The 17,568-nt window shown below is 36.3% G+C and overlaps 1 protein-coding gene across 1 annotated transcript in view; it reads right to left on the reverse strand.

Moving 5' to 3' along the window:
- The window catches only part of LOC130406952 (receptor tyrosine-protein kinase erbB-4-like), a 123,336-nt gene that overhangs the window by 17,879 nt on the left and 87,889 nt on the right, over nucleotides 1-17,568 (reverse strand). Inside the window, exons 5-20 of the mRNA XM_056729547.1 lie at nucleotides 17,280-17,345; nucleotides 16,633-16,751; nucleotides 16,366-16,507; nucleotides 15,330-15,443; nucleotides 15,118-15,244; nucleotides 14,807-14,880; nucleotides 14,177-14,267; nucleotides 11,810-12,009; nucleotides 10,544-10,676; nucleotides 6,780-6,873; nucleotides 5,199-5,353; nucleotides 4,675-4,719; nucleotides 3,539-3,671; nucleotides 2,352-2,474; nucleotides 2,163-2,261; nucleotides 1,836-2,021 (exon numbers count right to left, since the gene is read on the reverse strand). Coding sequence (XP_056585525.1) covers nucleotides 1,836-2,021; nucleotides 2,163-2,261; nucleotides 2,352-2,474; nucleotides 3,539-3,671; nucleotides 4,675-4,719; nucleotides 5,199-5,353; nucleotides 6,780-6,873; nucleotides 10,544-10,676; nucleotides 11,810-12,009; nucleotides 14,177-14,267; nucleotides 14,807-14,880; nucleotides 15,118-15,244; nucleotides 15,330-15,443; nucleotides 16,366-16,507; nucleotides 16,633-16,751; nucleotides 17,280-17,345 — 1,901 coding nt within the window. The remainder of the gene's footprint in view (nucleotides 1-1,835; nucleotides 2,022-2,162; nucleotides 2,262-2,351; nucleotides 2,475-3,538; nucleotides 3,672-4,674; nucleotides 4,720-5,198; nucleotides 5,354-6,779; nucleotides 6,874-10,543; nucleotides 10,677-11,809; nucleotides 12,010-14,176; nucleotides 14,268-14,806; nucleotides 14,881-15,117; nucleotides 15,245-15,329; nucleotides 15,444-16,365; nucleotides 16,508-16,632; nucleotides 16,752-17,279; nucleotides 17,346-17,568) is intronic.

The raw sequence follows: 17,568 nt of genomic DNA on the forward strand, positions 1-17,568 counted from the left end.
CAGGATCTGTACTATGGGAGCAGAAGATCTGAAAGGAACAGGCGAGACTCGCAGGCCGCCGGGTGAACGCAGCAGGATTATCTAATGGACGAATGAAGGGATTAATATCCTGAAGACCGCAGCAGGTGAGAAATCAAACACAGCTTCCACCTTAAACTCGCAAGCTTCTCTGTGAGATTTCATGCTGGTTAACAATATCTTCTTCAGATCAGTGATTCAGCTTCTTGTTTGAGAGGTTTATCTGTCCTACACAGATGAGGAAATGTTGGGATAATTTAATCTGCTCGGTGTGAGAAGTTAACGGGATATTTAACCCAAAAATGAAATTGATGTCATCATTTCCTCACCTTCGAGTTGTTCTATATAAATTTCTTGGTTTTTATGAACTTACAGATTTTGCCCCCCATTGACCACCATAATGGTAGTCAAAAGTGCTGCAGAACGGTTTGCTGTCCTGCATTCTTCAAAATGTCTTCGAAATGTGAAACAGAACAAAAAAAGATAAAGTAATTTCTCCTACTATGGGAGTAAAAACTGTCTGGTTATAAGCATTCTTACAAATATGTTTCTCTGTGTTCATCAGAACAAAGAAATTTATACAGATTTGAAACTACTCGAAAGGCGAGTAAACGATGACAGAATTGTCCTTTTTGATTGAAGTATCCCCCAAGTATAATCAAATGCTATATCTTACTCTTAGAAGCTATCTAAATAAAAATGAGGTCACAGCTGGGTGTTTAATATATCCACACTTCAAACCTTGTAAATTGTTTTTGTTATTGTTTTTGGAATTTATATTTTTTTATATTTAAGAGAATACTTCCTTTTCACAATGAAAAATGTCTTAAATAACTTTAAATTAAATAATTAATAATTTACTAGATTTAAAAACGTACTCTTATAAATTAGATTAAAATATTGCATTCCTTATATATAAATATTTATTTATAAAAATAAATTAAGTAAAACTGTAGTTGTTCAATATATTAAAAGGTATAGATATTTATTAAATACAAATCATTATATTAGAATTATTTTTAATAAATAAATATTTATTTATGTATATAGATACATATACATATTTCTGTATGTATACATACAATATATATATATATTTATTTACGAAAATTAAATAAAAAAAGAGGTTAAAATCCGCAAATGTTAAAGCACAAAAAAGCACATACAACCATCTTAAATAACCCAAATAACTCCGGTTGGTTAATAAATGTCTTCTGAAGCAAAACTACCGGTATGTAATTATGTAAGTGTTTTTGAGCTTATTTATTAAAATGCTAAATTCACAGATGATGAAATGTAAAACTTACTGGTCCTTGAGTATGTCATGAAGAAAAATGATAGGACAAAATAGTGACATGTAAGAACTAAAGAGGTTTGAAGTTGTCGCCTTATCTAAATTCAAGAATTTGGTTTCAGTTTAGGTGTTTCCTTTTCGGATCTTCAACATTTGAAGACCTACAGTATATATACATTGTTTTCGTCCAGCTACAATTCCTGTACACCTTGGATGGCATGAAGTTGAGTAAATTGCAAGAGAATTTCGTTTTTCTGTAAACTATTCCTTTAAAAAATATAAAGCACAGGTTGGATCGATGACCACTTGAGACCTTCTCCCTTTTAAGTTCTTCAAAGAACGTCCTTCTATGTGATGTAGAACCCAACTGAGCTGTGGGTTCATCAGATGCAGGTGTGTGTGTCCAGGCAGAGGTCTAATGAAAATCCGGTCTAGGAGATCACTCACCCTGAGACCACGAGCAGGTCCAGCGTGCACTTCAATGTGCAGCATCAAAGACACACGTGTTCATAATGACTCTTACCTTGGCGATCTGGACGCACCAGTTGAGCAGCAGCTGAGAGCCGATGTTCTCCTGGTGCTCGTGTACGTAGTCCAGCAGACAGCCGTGGGGCATGAGCTGAGTGACCAGCTGAATGGTGGGACTCAAACAGACCCCCAACAGACGCACCAGATGGGAATGCTCCATGCTGGCCATGATCAAGGCCTCCTATAGGACAAAGAGAGAAATGAAACTACTTTACACATGACCTTTGACATTCTCAACTGTGTGTCTAGTACACCACCACGAATATCCTAAAAACTGCAGGACGAAAAACGCATATGTTTATTAAATGCAAAAATTACTCACGTCCATAAACTCCACATTAGCTTTTGGTCCTGTGGTTTCATTGAGTATCTTTATGGCCACTGGTATCTTCACAGTTTCCCCTTCTGGAACCCAGATTCCCTTAGAAAGGCACAAGAAGACATCAATACCCAAATGCAAACCTAAAACATCATTAAATAAATGTTACACATAATAAAGCATGACTGTTACCTTGTAGACCGTGCCGAAGGCTCCACTTCCCAGAATCTTGACCCTCTTGAGCTCCATTTCCTTCAGTATACGCAGTTGAGCCTGGTTTGGTGCTGCACCGCTGGGAGTCAATGGCTCCACCAACTGTTGAAAAGCACAGAACCAAATTCAGTTATTTCATATCAAATTCATACATCACATTTCTTGACCCTTTTCCCTCAAATGGCCATTTTCATTCAACAACCCACAAAAGACCATCACCATATTATTGTATTGTGAAAATACACACAAACCACATTATATATTTAGGTGTCAGTCACAAACCATCTCATCCCGTATTCACCCCAAAATACTTCTCTTAACCTTCAAGTCTCTTCATGGCCTTGTAGTTTCACCTCTTTTTTCATGTGAGCTACTGAATACAAACACTGCTGCACATCCTCCGAGTCCAGCCTTCCTGACATCTCAACACTTCCATACGGGTGGCACATTTTTAAGCGTTTTGGCTCCTTAACACACGATTCACTTCTGCTGTCTCTGCAACATTTCACCCGTTTCCCACCCTTAAATACTAATGAAAAATGTATTTTGTAACACCATATTTTAGATCCATCTCAGGCCCCATCCATTTTTCATTGTATCTGTGGTTTTATCATGTTGTTGCTGTACATTAGTTTAACCTTTTGTATTCCCTTTGTTGATTATACATTTATTTTGATGGAAATGGTTTTAAATAATGATATAATAGATCAATAGCAATACTAGTAACAACAATAACAACAATAATAATAAATATTAGTATTATTATTAGTAGTAACAACGATAACAATAAATAACAATAAATAAATATTATATAAGAAAAAGATTCTGTTCGATTTTTCTTCAATAATCCAAAATCTTCAAACAGAGTAAATCAATCGGTTGGCTTCCTCACACAACACAGCCCTGCAGTTTCCCAATATTGACCTAAACTTTTAATAAAATGCTCACACACACACAGTAGAACATTTTCAAGTAGTTTCATAAGTTTCCATTTAAGTGGTGTCTATTATTTGAAGTGAGAGAGGCACTTTTAAATGGAAACCGAGACTCGCTGTAGACCCCATAAATATGGCAACACACCAACTTCAGTGGCTAGGCTTTGTAAAAGTGTTTATAAAGTTATGCAACACCTCCGAAGGTTTAAAAATCCATTGCGAGATTTTTACCTCTGTTTCTAGAAAACGGCGCAAGGCTCGTTTCTTCTTGATGCTTTTGCGACGGAAACAAATGGCAAAACCGAGCGCCACGATTACTGCAACGAACATCCCTCCAATCACTCCAGCCGCTATCAGAGGAGTCCTGAAGAAACACATTCACCTCACATGTTACACTAAAACAGATGCAATGTTTGATTTTTTACTAGATTTTCTACTTGCCATATGCTTTGATTAAAAAAATCTGTTTTATCATCCTGGCATATTACTAAAGTGTAATGTTTCCTTTTATGAAGGAAACATGTCTTCGTAGAAATTCATTATATAGACATTACTTTAACTAAGTGTACATGTATTTAATAAAACTACAACTTGCATTTTGGCGTAAAACGTGTAGGCCTACACGTTTTGCTTAAAAACTGTTACTTTAACTAAAGAGGAATGAACTTTTAAGTTAGTTTGCCAAAAGATGCAGTGTTCCAAACCATAACACTTAGTTATCACATTTTAAAACCTACTCAATAATAAAAATAAATTCACTTGTTTTTAAAGATAAGAAAATAGCCTCAACTTTAAAACAAACTGTGTTGGACAGTAAAAACTGGTTGGATGAGATATGCTTTAATGTGTTGCTTGTGTTTAGTTCATTAATTCTTAGCTGCCTGAAATTAACTTCAGCAGTTAAATATGCAATGAAACAAGACTGATATTAAAATTAAAACCAGTGTCTTGAACAAATCTCAATTATTAAAGCAAGGTTATTTTAGTTCACTAAAATGAAAACTTTGAAAACGCTTCCGCTCATTAAATTCAAATAAAACATTGACCTAACAATCATTGGAAAAACTCAAACTAAATTAACAATATGGTTGCATGAAATAAAATTAAAGCATTAAAATTATAATGATTAACAAATACTAAAATAAAATGTATTAATTAATAAATCAATTAATCTTATATAGCAACATAAAAAAATCAACAAATAAGTTATAAAATGAAAAAAGCATATAACAAAAACTGAAATTGACTTAAAAACTAAAATTTTTATAAAAGCTAATTGAAAATATGAATAAAACTAAATAAAACAAAAATCAATAACTCTGAAAACACACATGTGCCATAATGAAATAAAACAAACAGTTTCTTACCTGTCAACCATCCCAATGCAATCTTGGATCCGGGGTCCAGTACACCTGTAACACAGATAAATATAAAGTAAAATAAAGTAGAACAATCCAGACAACAACATTTACCGTCATGATTATGAAGAAAAGTTGTAGCCCTGTGGTGAAGTAAATAACTTCTAACAACCAAGCTGTTGTCTGGGGTACGTGGCGCTTCTCGTAACTTTTACATAGAATATAAGCCATGTTAAAACAATCACCCTGGTCTCTGGATTCATCACAAAGGGAAGAGTTTTGAAGAATGTACACCTAGTAACCAGCGGCAATGACTGCCACCCACACGATGAAGGGAGCTGCGACGCTTTGTTCCCGTGTCCTAGAGGATTTCAAGACTTTGATTGAGAGCCACGACAGACCAACACAAAAATTGTGTTCATACTGGGTGGACTATGGTGTGACCATGCAGATGAACTGCTTCAGATCTGAGAGAGATGACACTGCAGGAGCGTGGAACTGAACTTAAATTTGTTACACATACATATTCTTACCCCTGAGTGCAGTTGGGGTGGCATGGGTGACACTCATTGTTGGTCTCAGCATATTTAAAGATGAAGCTGTTTGCTCCCAGTAGACCGTCAGGGCATTTCTCCACACAGTTGGGCCCATCTTTCAGATGCAAACACTTCACACAGTGGTCTGGACCCTATATCATGTAAAGAAAGGGTGACGGGGAAATAACAAATTGAAAAAGTAATACAGTATATACACAGATACATATTAAAAGTCAAATAGCCTACAATTTCTTTTAATTGGATTGATTGCTAGCATTGAAACTCAGAAAAGAATCCTCAAGCGATTACATACATAACGTACAGTAATACATATTATACACTACGATCTTGCCTAAAAGTGATGTCAAACTTTGGACAGTTGACATATTGGCTTTTTATTCAAATATTCTATAAGCAATGTTTTAAAAACTTTGTATTCATTTGCAGTTGGGGTATAAACTGAAGATACGTTTTAATAAGAATTTAACATGGCAAAACGAAAATCACACATAACATTACACATGTCCGAAGTTCAACTGCGGTAATTAAGAGACAACTCTAAATGTTTATTTCAAATCAGCATTTCAAGATGTATTGAGGCCATTCCCGTCCAGTGACGGTTGAATTTCAACAAAATCAAACCTCAGGAGCGACATTAGAGTAAGTCATACAACAGCAATGTGAAAGACTGACAGCCTGACAAGACACATAGAAACTGTCATAAAAATAAAACCTTTTATTTACATTTCTTAATTACATGTACAAATATTACTGTTGTATTGCGTAAAGTAAACATTAGCTTCTTTTCTTTGCAATATTTGAGGTCTGAAAAAATAAAAATGCTCTCTTTGCAATTGTGTTAAATGTCAACATAAAGCATAAATTAAGTTGAATCGAACTTCTTCATATGCACTGGTTTACTCAAACCTTACTAAACATTAAACTTTCACTTAAATCACATTTCAAATGACAGAGAACACAAACAAATGCATACATATTTGACCCTGGATCACAGAACCACTCTTATGGGAACATGTTTGTAAGACAAAAATAGATAGATTTTTCTTTTATGCCGAAAATCATTAGGATATTAAGTAAAGATCATTTTCCATGAAGATATTTAGTAAATTTCCTACCTTAAATATAAAAAAAACTTTATTTTTGTGAGTGGATGTCCTGCCACAGTGTCCCTGATTAACAACTTCAAAGGCAATTTTCTGAGCTTTAAACGGTTGTATCTCACCCAGATATTGTCTTATTCTAACTCATGCATCAATATAAAGCTTATTCAGCATTCAGGTTATGTTAACATTTCTATTTCGAAAAATTGACCCATAAGACTGGTTTGTTCTCCTGGGTCACATATTTGATCTAAGTAACTGCTGGGTCTGAATCTGGTTTCTTGCTGATTTAAAACCGTCGCAGGTGAATTTGACAATCAAATCTACATTACGCAAACTTTCCTATACTGTCCAACAACATCCCTTGAAAATAGTTTCTCTCAATGGTTGGTTTGGATCAGCTGGTGGGCGGGGCTTAACAGGATGGTAAGGTATTTTAAATCTTTGGTTTACTTACGGGGCCAAGACAGGTTAGAGTTTTATCCTCAGACTTTTCACACTGGCTGTCACACTCCACACACACAGAACCATTGGCAAACTCTCGAACATCTCTAAAACACACAGAGGAAAATGACTTAATTATAAAAACAGTATCATTGTAGCATTTTACAGTATTACTTTAACATAATAAAACTTTAGTTCCTTTAGTACTTATTTGCACATGCCAATCAATCAGACACGTTTCTTCAAAAGCAGGTGATGGGTTCTGTCAACACCAACACATACACCAGCTTCTGTTTGTCTCCAAGTCTTCTTGAACCGCCGCCAACTGAACCACAGACACAGTTTTCACACATTGCAGAGAACTTGGCTAATACGGCAGTCGGCAGAATAAGATCCATGAAGAAATAATGGCATTTTAATTGGAAAAATCTTTCTCCGCAATGGTCTGAGAGGAAAGAACAAACAGTCCTCTTTTTTTATTCCTTCTCAGCAGATGGTGACTCAGATTGTGGAAGACACGGATGAGGAGCTGCCTCGCACACCCATCAATACAAGCCCTGCCTTCATTCCCCTCAGCCCGTGTTTCAGAGTGATATCCTGAGAAGAGAAGATGATGCCTTGTAAATAAGAGAGTTGGGATCAAAGGCCCTCTAAGATCTTCAAAAATCTGAAATCGGGCGTAAGTGCTCGTGTAAAAAAGGAGCACAGCCTGAAGTTTCCCAGGAAGGTGAGGAATGTGGTTGTGACATCGTTACCATAGCAACATACGCATTTACACAGCTCATGTAAAAGACTAGTTTTATAGTTAACAGTTCTGCTTAATATTCATGGATACCTTTTTTTAGACCCTTTAAAGAGTACCATTTTTAAGGTCCTCCTTTCCTTATGGAGTCTCCAACAACAAGTTTATGTACATAGGTGTTAAAACACTTTTATTTTGAAATAATACGTAATTATTCTTACCTTACTTCTAAACTGACTCTCAAATGTTTTGTTGCGCGATTCATCTGTCTTATCCTTTCCGCTAGCCTAGTCTGCTGTGATTGGTTTACTGCGAATGAGGCTCACGAGCTACAGTGTTTTGGGGAGAAGAGTGAAGTTTTTGCGGGCAGTGCTAGCTAAACATAGGACTACATGTAGTAACGTAAATCCATGACGGTTCGTGAATCGGACTGGGATGACTCGTTTGCGTAATTCTGAGTCGACTCCCTTTTTCCAAGCCAATAACTTTGTTTTTCATTCACCTTCGGATTTACAACTCGGCAGACTGCTTACTTTCAAACACGGCAACATTGCAGACTGCATGAAATGTCATTTTCATGATCTCATGTTATGCACTCTTTAAACTAAATTTGTCCACAAATACAACTTGTAAGATTAGAGATACAAAGTTATATCACACCAGTATTTACCTCCCACTGTATATGAACTACTACTACAAAAACATCAATGTTTTTTCCAAAAATAAAACACCACCTGTAAAACTTGCACTGTGACTGCTCTGAAAGTTCACATGTTTTATCAGAAAGAACAGAATAAAACACTAAACTCAATAAAGACATTACTGCCGATAAAGATTTTTTTTAGTTAAGGCCCCATTTCATTTAGATTTTTGTTCAATGGACTATTGAAACATTTGAGGAGTTAATTTGCAAAAATAGATAATTCAGATAATTTAAACTGCAGTCAGGTTGTTTTGTTTAAGTAATAACAACTCAAAAAATACAGCTGACTAACACAATGAAACGATAATTCAATAAAAACATGAGTTTTGGCAAATAAACTCTTTGTTTATTTGTTCTTCAACCATCCAATGCCTGAGGCAACACCCACAGGTGGGTCTTTGCTCACTGCCAGAATGCCAAGCGTGCTGCACATGTCCTGAAAAGTGATGATAGACTGAAGATATTCGATCACCCCCTATGCAGTGTAGGTCATAAACCCCGCCTCCCCATGTAAACAAACAGGTTGTACGACAAACAAAAAAATCCAATTAAGCATCAAATACATTTTTGTCATCGATCAGTTTAGTTATTTTCAAGCAGTTGGTTTTTCTCATAAGTTTGGTATTAGATAGTTAATATAGATAATTAGCAACAACATAAACAAACGTTATATGGCCGAACTGAACTTCCGGTAGACCTCCACAAAGAATCAACAACTGTCATAGGAGAATATGGGAGGGGCCATTACGGTTTCATTTATCTTCAATGGAAGTAAATATTTTTACGGCCTGTGCACAATGCCAAAACATCAACTTGCATTCTATAAATCTCCATTGCATAGTTAACAGACTTTTAATCCATCTTCGATTCCAAGTGGAAATATATACAGCTGGTCTCAGGTAGAAACTCTTCTCGGTTGGCAGTAACTGGTAATTTTTGTCACGGCCCCATTGAAAGACTCAACACAATAGCAAGTGATTTAAAGCCCATTTGATTGACCGTAATGAGAGCCTTGTTCGCCTCTCTAAGATCCAGACACTCCCACACAGCTGATCATTGTTTGAAACTAAATTACATTTTTACACCATTGGGAATCTTATTCAGATGCCGATCAGAGCTGGGAGTTTCCTTTGTTTAATGACCACACAAGAATACCAAGCCGACCAAAACCCTCTTCTCTCTGAAGGTCCCACAAGGCAAGAATGTAAATTTGTTGTCAGATGATAGTTTCCTTGTTGTCACTTACAGATGGCAATGAGACCACTTAAAATAAGCCAAAGAACAATTAGATGGATTTTGGCCAGTGCAGCACAGTCATCCGGTTACAGCGTTACTTTTAGATGAAACTCATCCCTCTTATATCCCAGAGGCAGATGTTTCCCCACGATTGTGTTTACAAAGTGTATGGCGATAACTGCACTCTAAATGATAGATAGTCTTGATAGAAATCCTGCAGGTGCTGCGGTTTTACCCAACAATTTAGTGATATGCCTGTCAGAACTTTAGACACGCACTATAAACCGTAGTCGTTTTATTGCAATATGTCGTTATGCGCGTTCTACCTGTTTGTCCGCGTATGGTTTGAAACCTATAGCAAGGCTATATAAGTATATCTCAGGCATAAGGCTGAAACCAAGAGTTTGTTTATAGTATGAAAAACTTAAAAGTTTTTCCATTGTGTTTGTAAAAAGTTTCACGTACACACCACAGCATTTTCATAACAATATGCATTTACATGGATCCGGGAAAACGATGAAAAAACACTGTATTATACATGCCAGGCCAGTGGATGGCGATGTAGATCTGTGAAGGAACACTACGTGCCTGCACACATACGCTGGTTTATGCTAGAAGCGCTTTTGAGACACGTTGTCTGCTGTATGTGTGTTTATACTTTATGTACATGAATACTATCTCTCTGATGGTTGGAGTGGCGCAGTAATGATAATGAGTATGTCACGCACCACAAACATGCAGCATTGAAGCCGCCATTATTGTTTTGGGAATACTCGCGCATGCCTACATACCTAACGTGTAATAGGCATGCATATGACGTTAGCGTTTTTGAAAAACACAGCTTCTCAGTGTTGACACAGAAACAATAAACGCTTGTACGCAAAAACTTGTACTTTGAGATCCGTTTTCAAAGGTTTGTGTTTTCCGTCCCCCAAAACACCATTGACGTGTGAAAGGACAACCAAAACGCATACGACTTTTCCATTGAAAACGGTCTTGAGTAAACGGCCTCTAATTTTTCACAGGCACATAAACATACATTTTTACTCGTTTTGTCCACAGTTTGATGTCTGTTTGCTATATTTCTCTTACTCACCCATCATATAGATTACAGGATTTTACACATGTCTTCCCTCGGCTGAAGTATTTACATGATAGACACTGGTCTGCACCCGGACCCCAGCAACCAGCTTCCGAACACAGCGGGTCACACATCATCTTCTGCTTGACTGAGAGAAACACAGGGATACAAAAAGAAGATAGTATTCAAAGTCTTTTTACATAAACAACCATTTGAAGTTGGTTTATTTGACCATTCATGACTGAAAGCTGCAGTAAGTGTATGCCATATAAATGTCCCCACAGATATCCCTGAAACCTGATTTTTATTTAAACATATTTTATTGGAACCAATATGAGAGTGTGTAGTTTGGGGTGCTGAAGTTGTTTCATAGTCTGAAGTCGTTTACATTGTTTACAGCTTTAAATAAGTCTATTCAAATATCTGTTTACTATTAATGTGCTGTCATTGCATATGATTTCCAAATACAACTCCTGTACTCATTGAATGTTGGCAGTCAGGTTTGGGCCGCTGGACAATCCAGAAGCATCAATCCACCATGATCATCAGCGTGGAAAAGAGGCCAATGAACGAGTGGGCTAACAGCCCCATTGATCCCACACACCATAGACATATTACCTCTCTAATTACATCAAGCACAGACTGGCAGCGCGGCACTTAGGGAAGTGTCACACATCTTCATCAGACACTCACCAACACGTCTGCACTCACAACCACTCGCTTTCATCAACCAGGAAGAGTATATGTTTGGATAAAACTTTCATTCTTATTTTTATGCTTTATTTTAAAATATATATATATATTATTTATAATGTATTACATATAATTAATCATAGTATTTTTAAATGGTATTTATTTATATATTTGTATTATTATTGTGAGATCGTCACAGGCTAATTCAACTCTAAATTGACAAAAATGATGTAGAACATAAATATTTTTTTATTTATTGATAAAACTATAATGAATTATATATATTTTTTGTTTTATTTAAATTATTGTATGACATTGTCAAAGGCTAATTCACCTCCTTTGCGACAGAATTATGTAGAAGAAAAAATATTGTATATATATATATATATATATATATATTTTTTTTTAATTCTTATTTTTATTTATCTTAATTATTGTATGACATTGTCACAGGCTAATTCAACTCTCTTTCGATAGAATTATGTTGAAGAAAAAAATATTGATAATATTATTCATATATGTAATTAATTGAATTATGGCCAATGAATTACATAATTCATTGGACATAATTATGTAGAAGATACTCACTGCACTCTCTGGAATCTCTGTTGTTTTTGATCAGGACTCGCTGGGTGCTGGTGCGGAACAGACCGGTCCAGTTTACAGTGTTGTAGAAGCATAGCTGACTGTTGTTGGTGATGTAAACATTTCCAGCGCTGATTTCTTTCAAAGATTGAAACTGGAGTGAAGAGATCCAGCGCTGTTTCAGGATCAGTAGAGAAATACCACTGAGGAAACACAGAGACATGCTTATTAATACAAAAACTCTTCTGCGGATTAACAAATACTTCGTAAAGGTCAGATTTGATGGTAAAATGTGTGTGTTAATGTATTCCAATCACTCGTAAACAGGGCGCACATGCACGCTCATTCACAATTAGCATAATCCCCGCCTATGAATTACAGCTACGCAAATTACGTTTCCAGGAATGCTGGAATCCTCTGGACTTCATTCTCTGGTTTAGCTACATTATATTGCATAAATGCATAAGAATAGGCTAAATGCTTACAAATAAATTCATAAATTAAACTGTGTCCACCAAAGCGTTTTTAGAAAGCTAAAATAATACCTGGTGTTCTTTTGAAACAACCAGCTGGTGGCGCCTAAGAATGCTTTGGAGGCACTGTGCGTCATTCCGAAGATTCGTTGGTTGGTATTATTTAAAAAATGTGCAACAGTTAGACTACTAGTTACTAGTATCTTATTTTAAAGAATATTACTTAGTGCCAAAATGCAGTAACCATTAATATTAACTTCTCCATTGTTGCGTATGATGGTTGGTCAATGTAGTGTTTGTCCCATCTCTTCTCAAAGGTGATTGGACAGCTGTGTAAAAAAGGACAGCGACGAGCTCTGCGTTTACCCAAAGTAAACAAATAAAAAATGATAAAAGACAGGGCAAAAGAACTTGTGAAATATCATTGTGATACAAAGTGCATCAAAATTCAGGGTCATCAGATTGTCTAAAAGAATTCAGATCGTTACGCTCTATACGCAATATTTAAACGCTGTATGGAGCAGGTGAACATTTCTTTCGTACCAACTAACATTTTGAAAATACGGACATTTTTATGAATCCGAAAATTTACGTCAAAAAGACTTTACGAACAATTTAAACAAAAAAATCGTTCTGCTAGTGCAGAGGTTCTCAACTCTTGCCCGCGAGATCCATGTTCCTGCCAAGTTTAGCCCCAACTCTGATATAAAACACACGAACAGGCTATTAAGCGTATATAAATGATTTCAACTTAATGTGGCGCTGCGCAAATCTAACAGCATACGAGATTTAAGTTTCGCGATAGCGATTAAAATGCAGATTGCTCTGTACGCATTTGAATCGCTCTCGCGGTACTTTAGTGCGATATGCCAAACAATCTGCGCAGTCCAACATCCTGAGGTCACTGATTAGCCTCTTCAGGTGTTTTATCAGAGTTGGGGATAAACTCGACAGGAAAGTGGATCTCGCGGGCCAGAGTTGAGAACCACTGTTCTAGTGTTTCATGACTGAGGCTCATTGTATGTGAATCATGAATCAAACTCATAACCCTACAAGTTAACTACAGTTAGTAATTTTACACACACCTATTACAGGACAAATCTAATCCATGTGATTGTTCACAAATTGCTTGGCAATTAGCAACCTCACGTCTAGAAGCCGCTAAATTTCATTCACTTGACCTTTAATATTTTCTAACTTATTGAATGTTTTTTAATTAACACAATGACTATTAATCTAAAACTACCTAAAACACCTCTCACTTAATAACATCTTAGTAAATTATCTATGTACACAAAATGAATAGGAGGTAAGAAGTACGTTACATAGTGCCCCACTAGACGCTTTTGTTCTTCAAAATCGTTCCCTAGAGAAACTGCTGACGGTCCTAAATGTCTTGTAAAAACTTATACGGCACATTTTGTAAAAACCACAAATGCTGCCTTAAGTGCTTTTTCTCAGTTACAATTCTTAGTTACAACAGCGTTTTAGTTTTCTTGCATTGATGAGGTTGAACAAAACAAAAAAAGATTACAAACACGACAGCAAAAATATCTCTTAAAGTGCATTTTTAAGAAGTCATTGCAAATGACACTTTCAGTGACTAGGATGTATTATCGTAATCAACATCAAAACACTACATACTCTATGATGTATGGATGCAAAATATCAACCAAAAGGAACAAACTTTTGAAAACCGCTCCTGGGAGGATAGAAAAGTTAGTTTCGCCAAGGCCATGGGTTTAATTTCCCGGACACACATGCTGCTAAATTTGGATTTTAAAACCATAAAACATTTTGGTCGCAATGAACATGAAATAATGACGCAAACAAGATAAATGTTTAATTTACTTGTGAATCACACTACCATGTTTTAAAAGGCCAAACCTGTTTTTACCTATAAAGAGTTCTTCCTCCTATGGTGACAAGGTTGGAAAAGACACCGAGGTCGGTCATGTTCTCCGGCCAAGACTGGATGTTCAAGTAACCTTTGAAAGGAATTGAGAAAACATACCCGCTAGTTATTCAATTCAAGCCTTTATGTGGCAAAAAGAAAACATTGTAAAATTCATCTGTTGTTCACCAATATCTGTTCATGTTACTGTAAAAAACTATGATGTATGTCTGCAGCTACTGATGGTTAATAGAAGAAATGCAGTTTATGAAGAAATGCAATATCTTTTAAAAAATTGCTTCAATAACATTGGTTGCACATGCTTTTTATGATCGATTTTTTTGGGTATGAGAATCAAAGCAAATGCGCAGATAAACAGTAGTCTTGGGCTCACGACAACAGTCTTTGTACTTTCTTATTGCTTATTTTCCGTTCGCCCCATTAACTACAATATCTGCTCCATTCCTACGCTATACTTTAACATAATAGAAGTCTTCTCACACGACTAACCGCTCATTCTTTTCTAACCTATAAGATACGAACAAATAAATATTGGCAAACACAAAAACAAAACCCACCACATGAGTAAAAAAAAAAGGATCTGTTGTGTATCTGCATGTGGCTGCATCTTACCTGTTATCTCTCTGACTGTGCGAAACACATTTAGTTTCTCAGGGTCCAGAGCTCCGATGCCATGATACATGTCTCTTTTGACCCAAACAAAACAAAAACCAAGAGTAAATTGCATGTTGTGCATTTCTACACAATTCAAAACATTTGCAGCCATTTGCCTGAGCCCGTCCCCCTTACAAAAAACTGCCTCTCCGAGCGGGATTGATATGCACGTACATCATCTTCTCAGAGCAAAAAGACGTTCAAAGAGAAACTAAAAAGTAATTCAGGGCTTGATTCTGTCAGTCTGACAGACTTTAAACACTTCTCACCCTTTGATGCCTGTGATGAGGAGGATGAGGTTGCCGTTGATCTTGGTGCAGTTGACAAACTTCTCAATGTTGCTGGAATCCACAGTTTGAGCGGTTTGAAGACTGCCGGTGCCTATCCCATCACACACTGAACCCAAACACAAACACACATGTTGTAAAATACCATTAGAGGTTATTTGTTCATCCTGAAATTCAAAAGCTTTGTTTCTTACTTTTTGGACAGATGTCTGTGCATGGGATGCACATTTTGATGTGATTCTCCTCGACTTCCATCTTGTTGCTCGGACAGGCTCGAACGCATGAGCTGTGATCCACCACAAAGTTATCTGTGACAAAAAACAACAGATTTCTTTAGTAAGTTCTTTGGATAAAATAATTGTGAACCAATCTGCATATACAAGAAAAATGTACTTTTTAAGAGAATGAGTGCTTTACAATGTTAAAGGCAATTTTATTCCAATTTTGAAGTTAAATTGCCCACAACAGGTTGTGTGACATTGTGTATAGTTTTCAAAATTTGATGTTATTCAGACACATTCTAATGAAGTTTGTGTACCTTAAATTGTGGGTCATCAGGTACACGGGTCATGTGATCTCAACATGGCTGATTCATTAGGCTTGTTCGACTTGATCCGGCGGCGCAAGATCCAAAAGGCGGATGACATCAAAGTACCGCGAGAGCGACTTTTTATGGTTTTTCGAATCGCTCTTGCGGTACATTGATGTCATATCCCTGTCGGATCTTGCCACGCCGCATCAAGTTGAACAAGCCTAAGGAAAGGGCAACTTCTTCAGCATGAAAACAGCTTTTCTGACTAATATTCATATGTAAAACATTTGCAAAAATTAAAAAGTGCATTTTTAAAAGAAAAAAAATACAACCGATCATTATCTAAATGACCAAATATTATATTACTCGTTCCAGTTTTTTTAATTCCATATTTATTTAATGGAAAAATTATATCTAATCAAATTTTTTTTAAGTGCATTATATATATTTTAATGAATAATATTGAATGAATTAACATTACAATATTTCTTCCAGTTTTTATATTGTATTCCATATTAATTTGACGAAAGAAAAATAAATAATAAAATGATTAAGTACAATTTAATGTATTTGATTTATATTTTTTTATAAACGTTTTGGTCACAGACTGTTGTCGTTGACAGTTTGTTGCCCATTTTAAATTTAATCTTCTGTGATCTGCTCCGGTTTTATTCAGCATGAATAATAACCTGACTTACGTGGACATTTCTTGACGCAGAAAGCTCCGTACGTGTATTTGGCTTTGGGATTGAGCTCAAGCTGGAAGGTTGTTGGATTGTAGACGAAAGGTTGAGGACATTGAGTCACACAGGCCCCGCTGTCATTGAAGTTCGTACAAGCCTGACAACAAACAAATGCTGGATCATGAAAGAATGAATGAAACAGAAATATAACTCCAACCATCCCTGCTTATAATTACGCTTAATAAACCTTTAAATTCACATCAGAAGAAGAAAATAACGTACAAAGCAGTCTGTGTCTTTGGGTCCGTAGCATCCGCCAGCACACTCACGATGACAACAGTTACTGACGTACGGCCCGAAACATCGCCCGTCACACTGTTCTGCACATACCGTCTTTGTTACTGTAATTACAAAGAAATGTTTTGTTTTTTGAGTACGCAACAGTGCAAAGTTGTGGAGTTCTTCTTCCTTTACTTTCCTGTGAATATGTCATAAGTCACCAAGACAAAGCAGGACCCTTAAATCCATTATTTGTCAGGCAAACTCTACCACCCCCCAATCATTCCTGACACCCATGAAGCTGTACTCTCTTTAATTTGACTTAATTACACGGTGAAAACTGAACCTGCCATCTCCTGTCCCTCCCATCCTTTGTTCCCATATCCCACACGTGAGAGCATCATCACAGGTTGTGTCACAAGGGTATCAGAGGGGATCACAGAGTTCTCCAAACAGCTTTGAGTCTGAGGCTCGCAATACATTTACAAAATGCATTACAAATGTAGGCCTAACACTGTTCCATTTTGTGCAATCTTTGTAGTTGAAAGAGACTATTGTTACAGAGTTCTAGAGAAGAAAGAGTGATATACATTACAGGTTTTGAATGAAATAAGGGTTAAACATAGGTTTTTATTGCTTTTAATACTCACAGCTTTGGCACTGGTCCTCTTGGGGTCCCCAACAGCGACCGTTACAGGACCGATGACACCGCCTGCCTGCAGAACATATAAAATGTTAATCTTATGACGTATATATACAGTATATATATGTATATACAGTGATATACAGTACTATTTAACAATACTATAGCAGTATATCGTTGGATTTAATCCTGGTAATAATATCATCCTTTTCAGTTTTGAAAAGGATTGGAATTAATTGACTCCTTTGTGATTGATTCATTTCAGTGAATCACTTCAGTTACAAGAGATTGTATAG

The sequence above is a fragment of the Triplophysa dalaica genome, chromosome 2 (genome assembly GCF_015846415.1).
Source record: "Triplophysa dalaica isolate WHDGS20190420 chromosome 2, ASM1584641v1, whole genome shotgun sequence".
Lineage (NCBI taxonomy): Eukaryota > Metazoa > Chordata > Actinopteri > Cypriniformes > Nemacheilidae > Triplophysa > Triplophysa dalaica.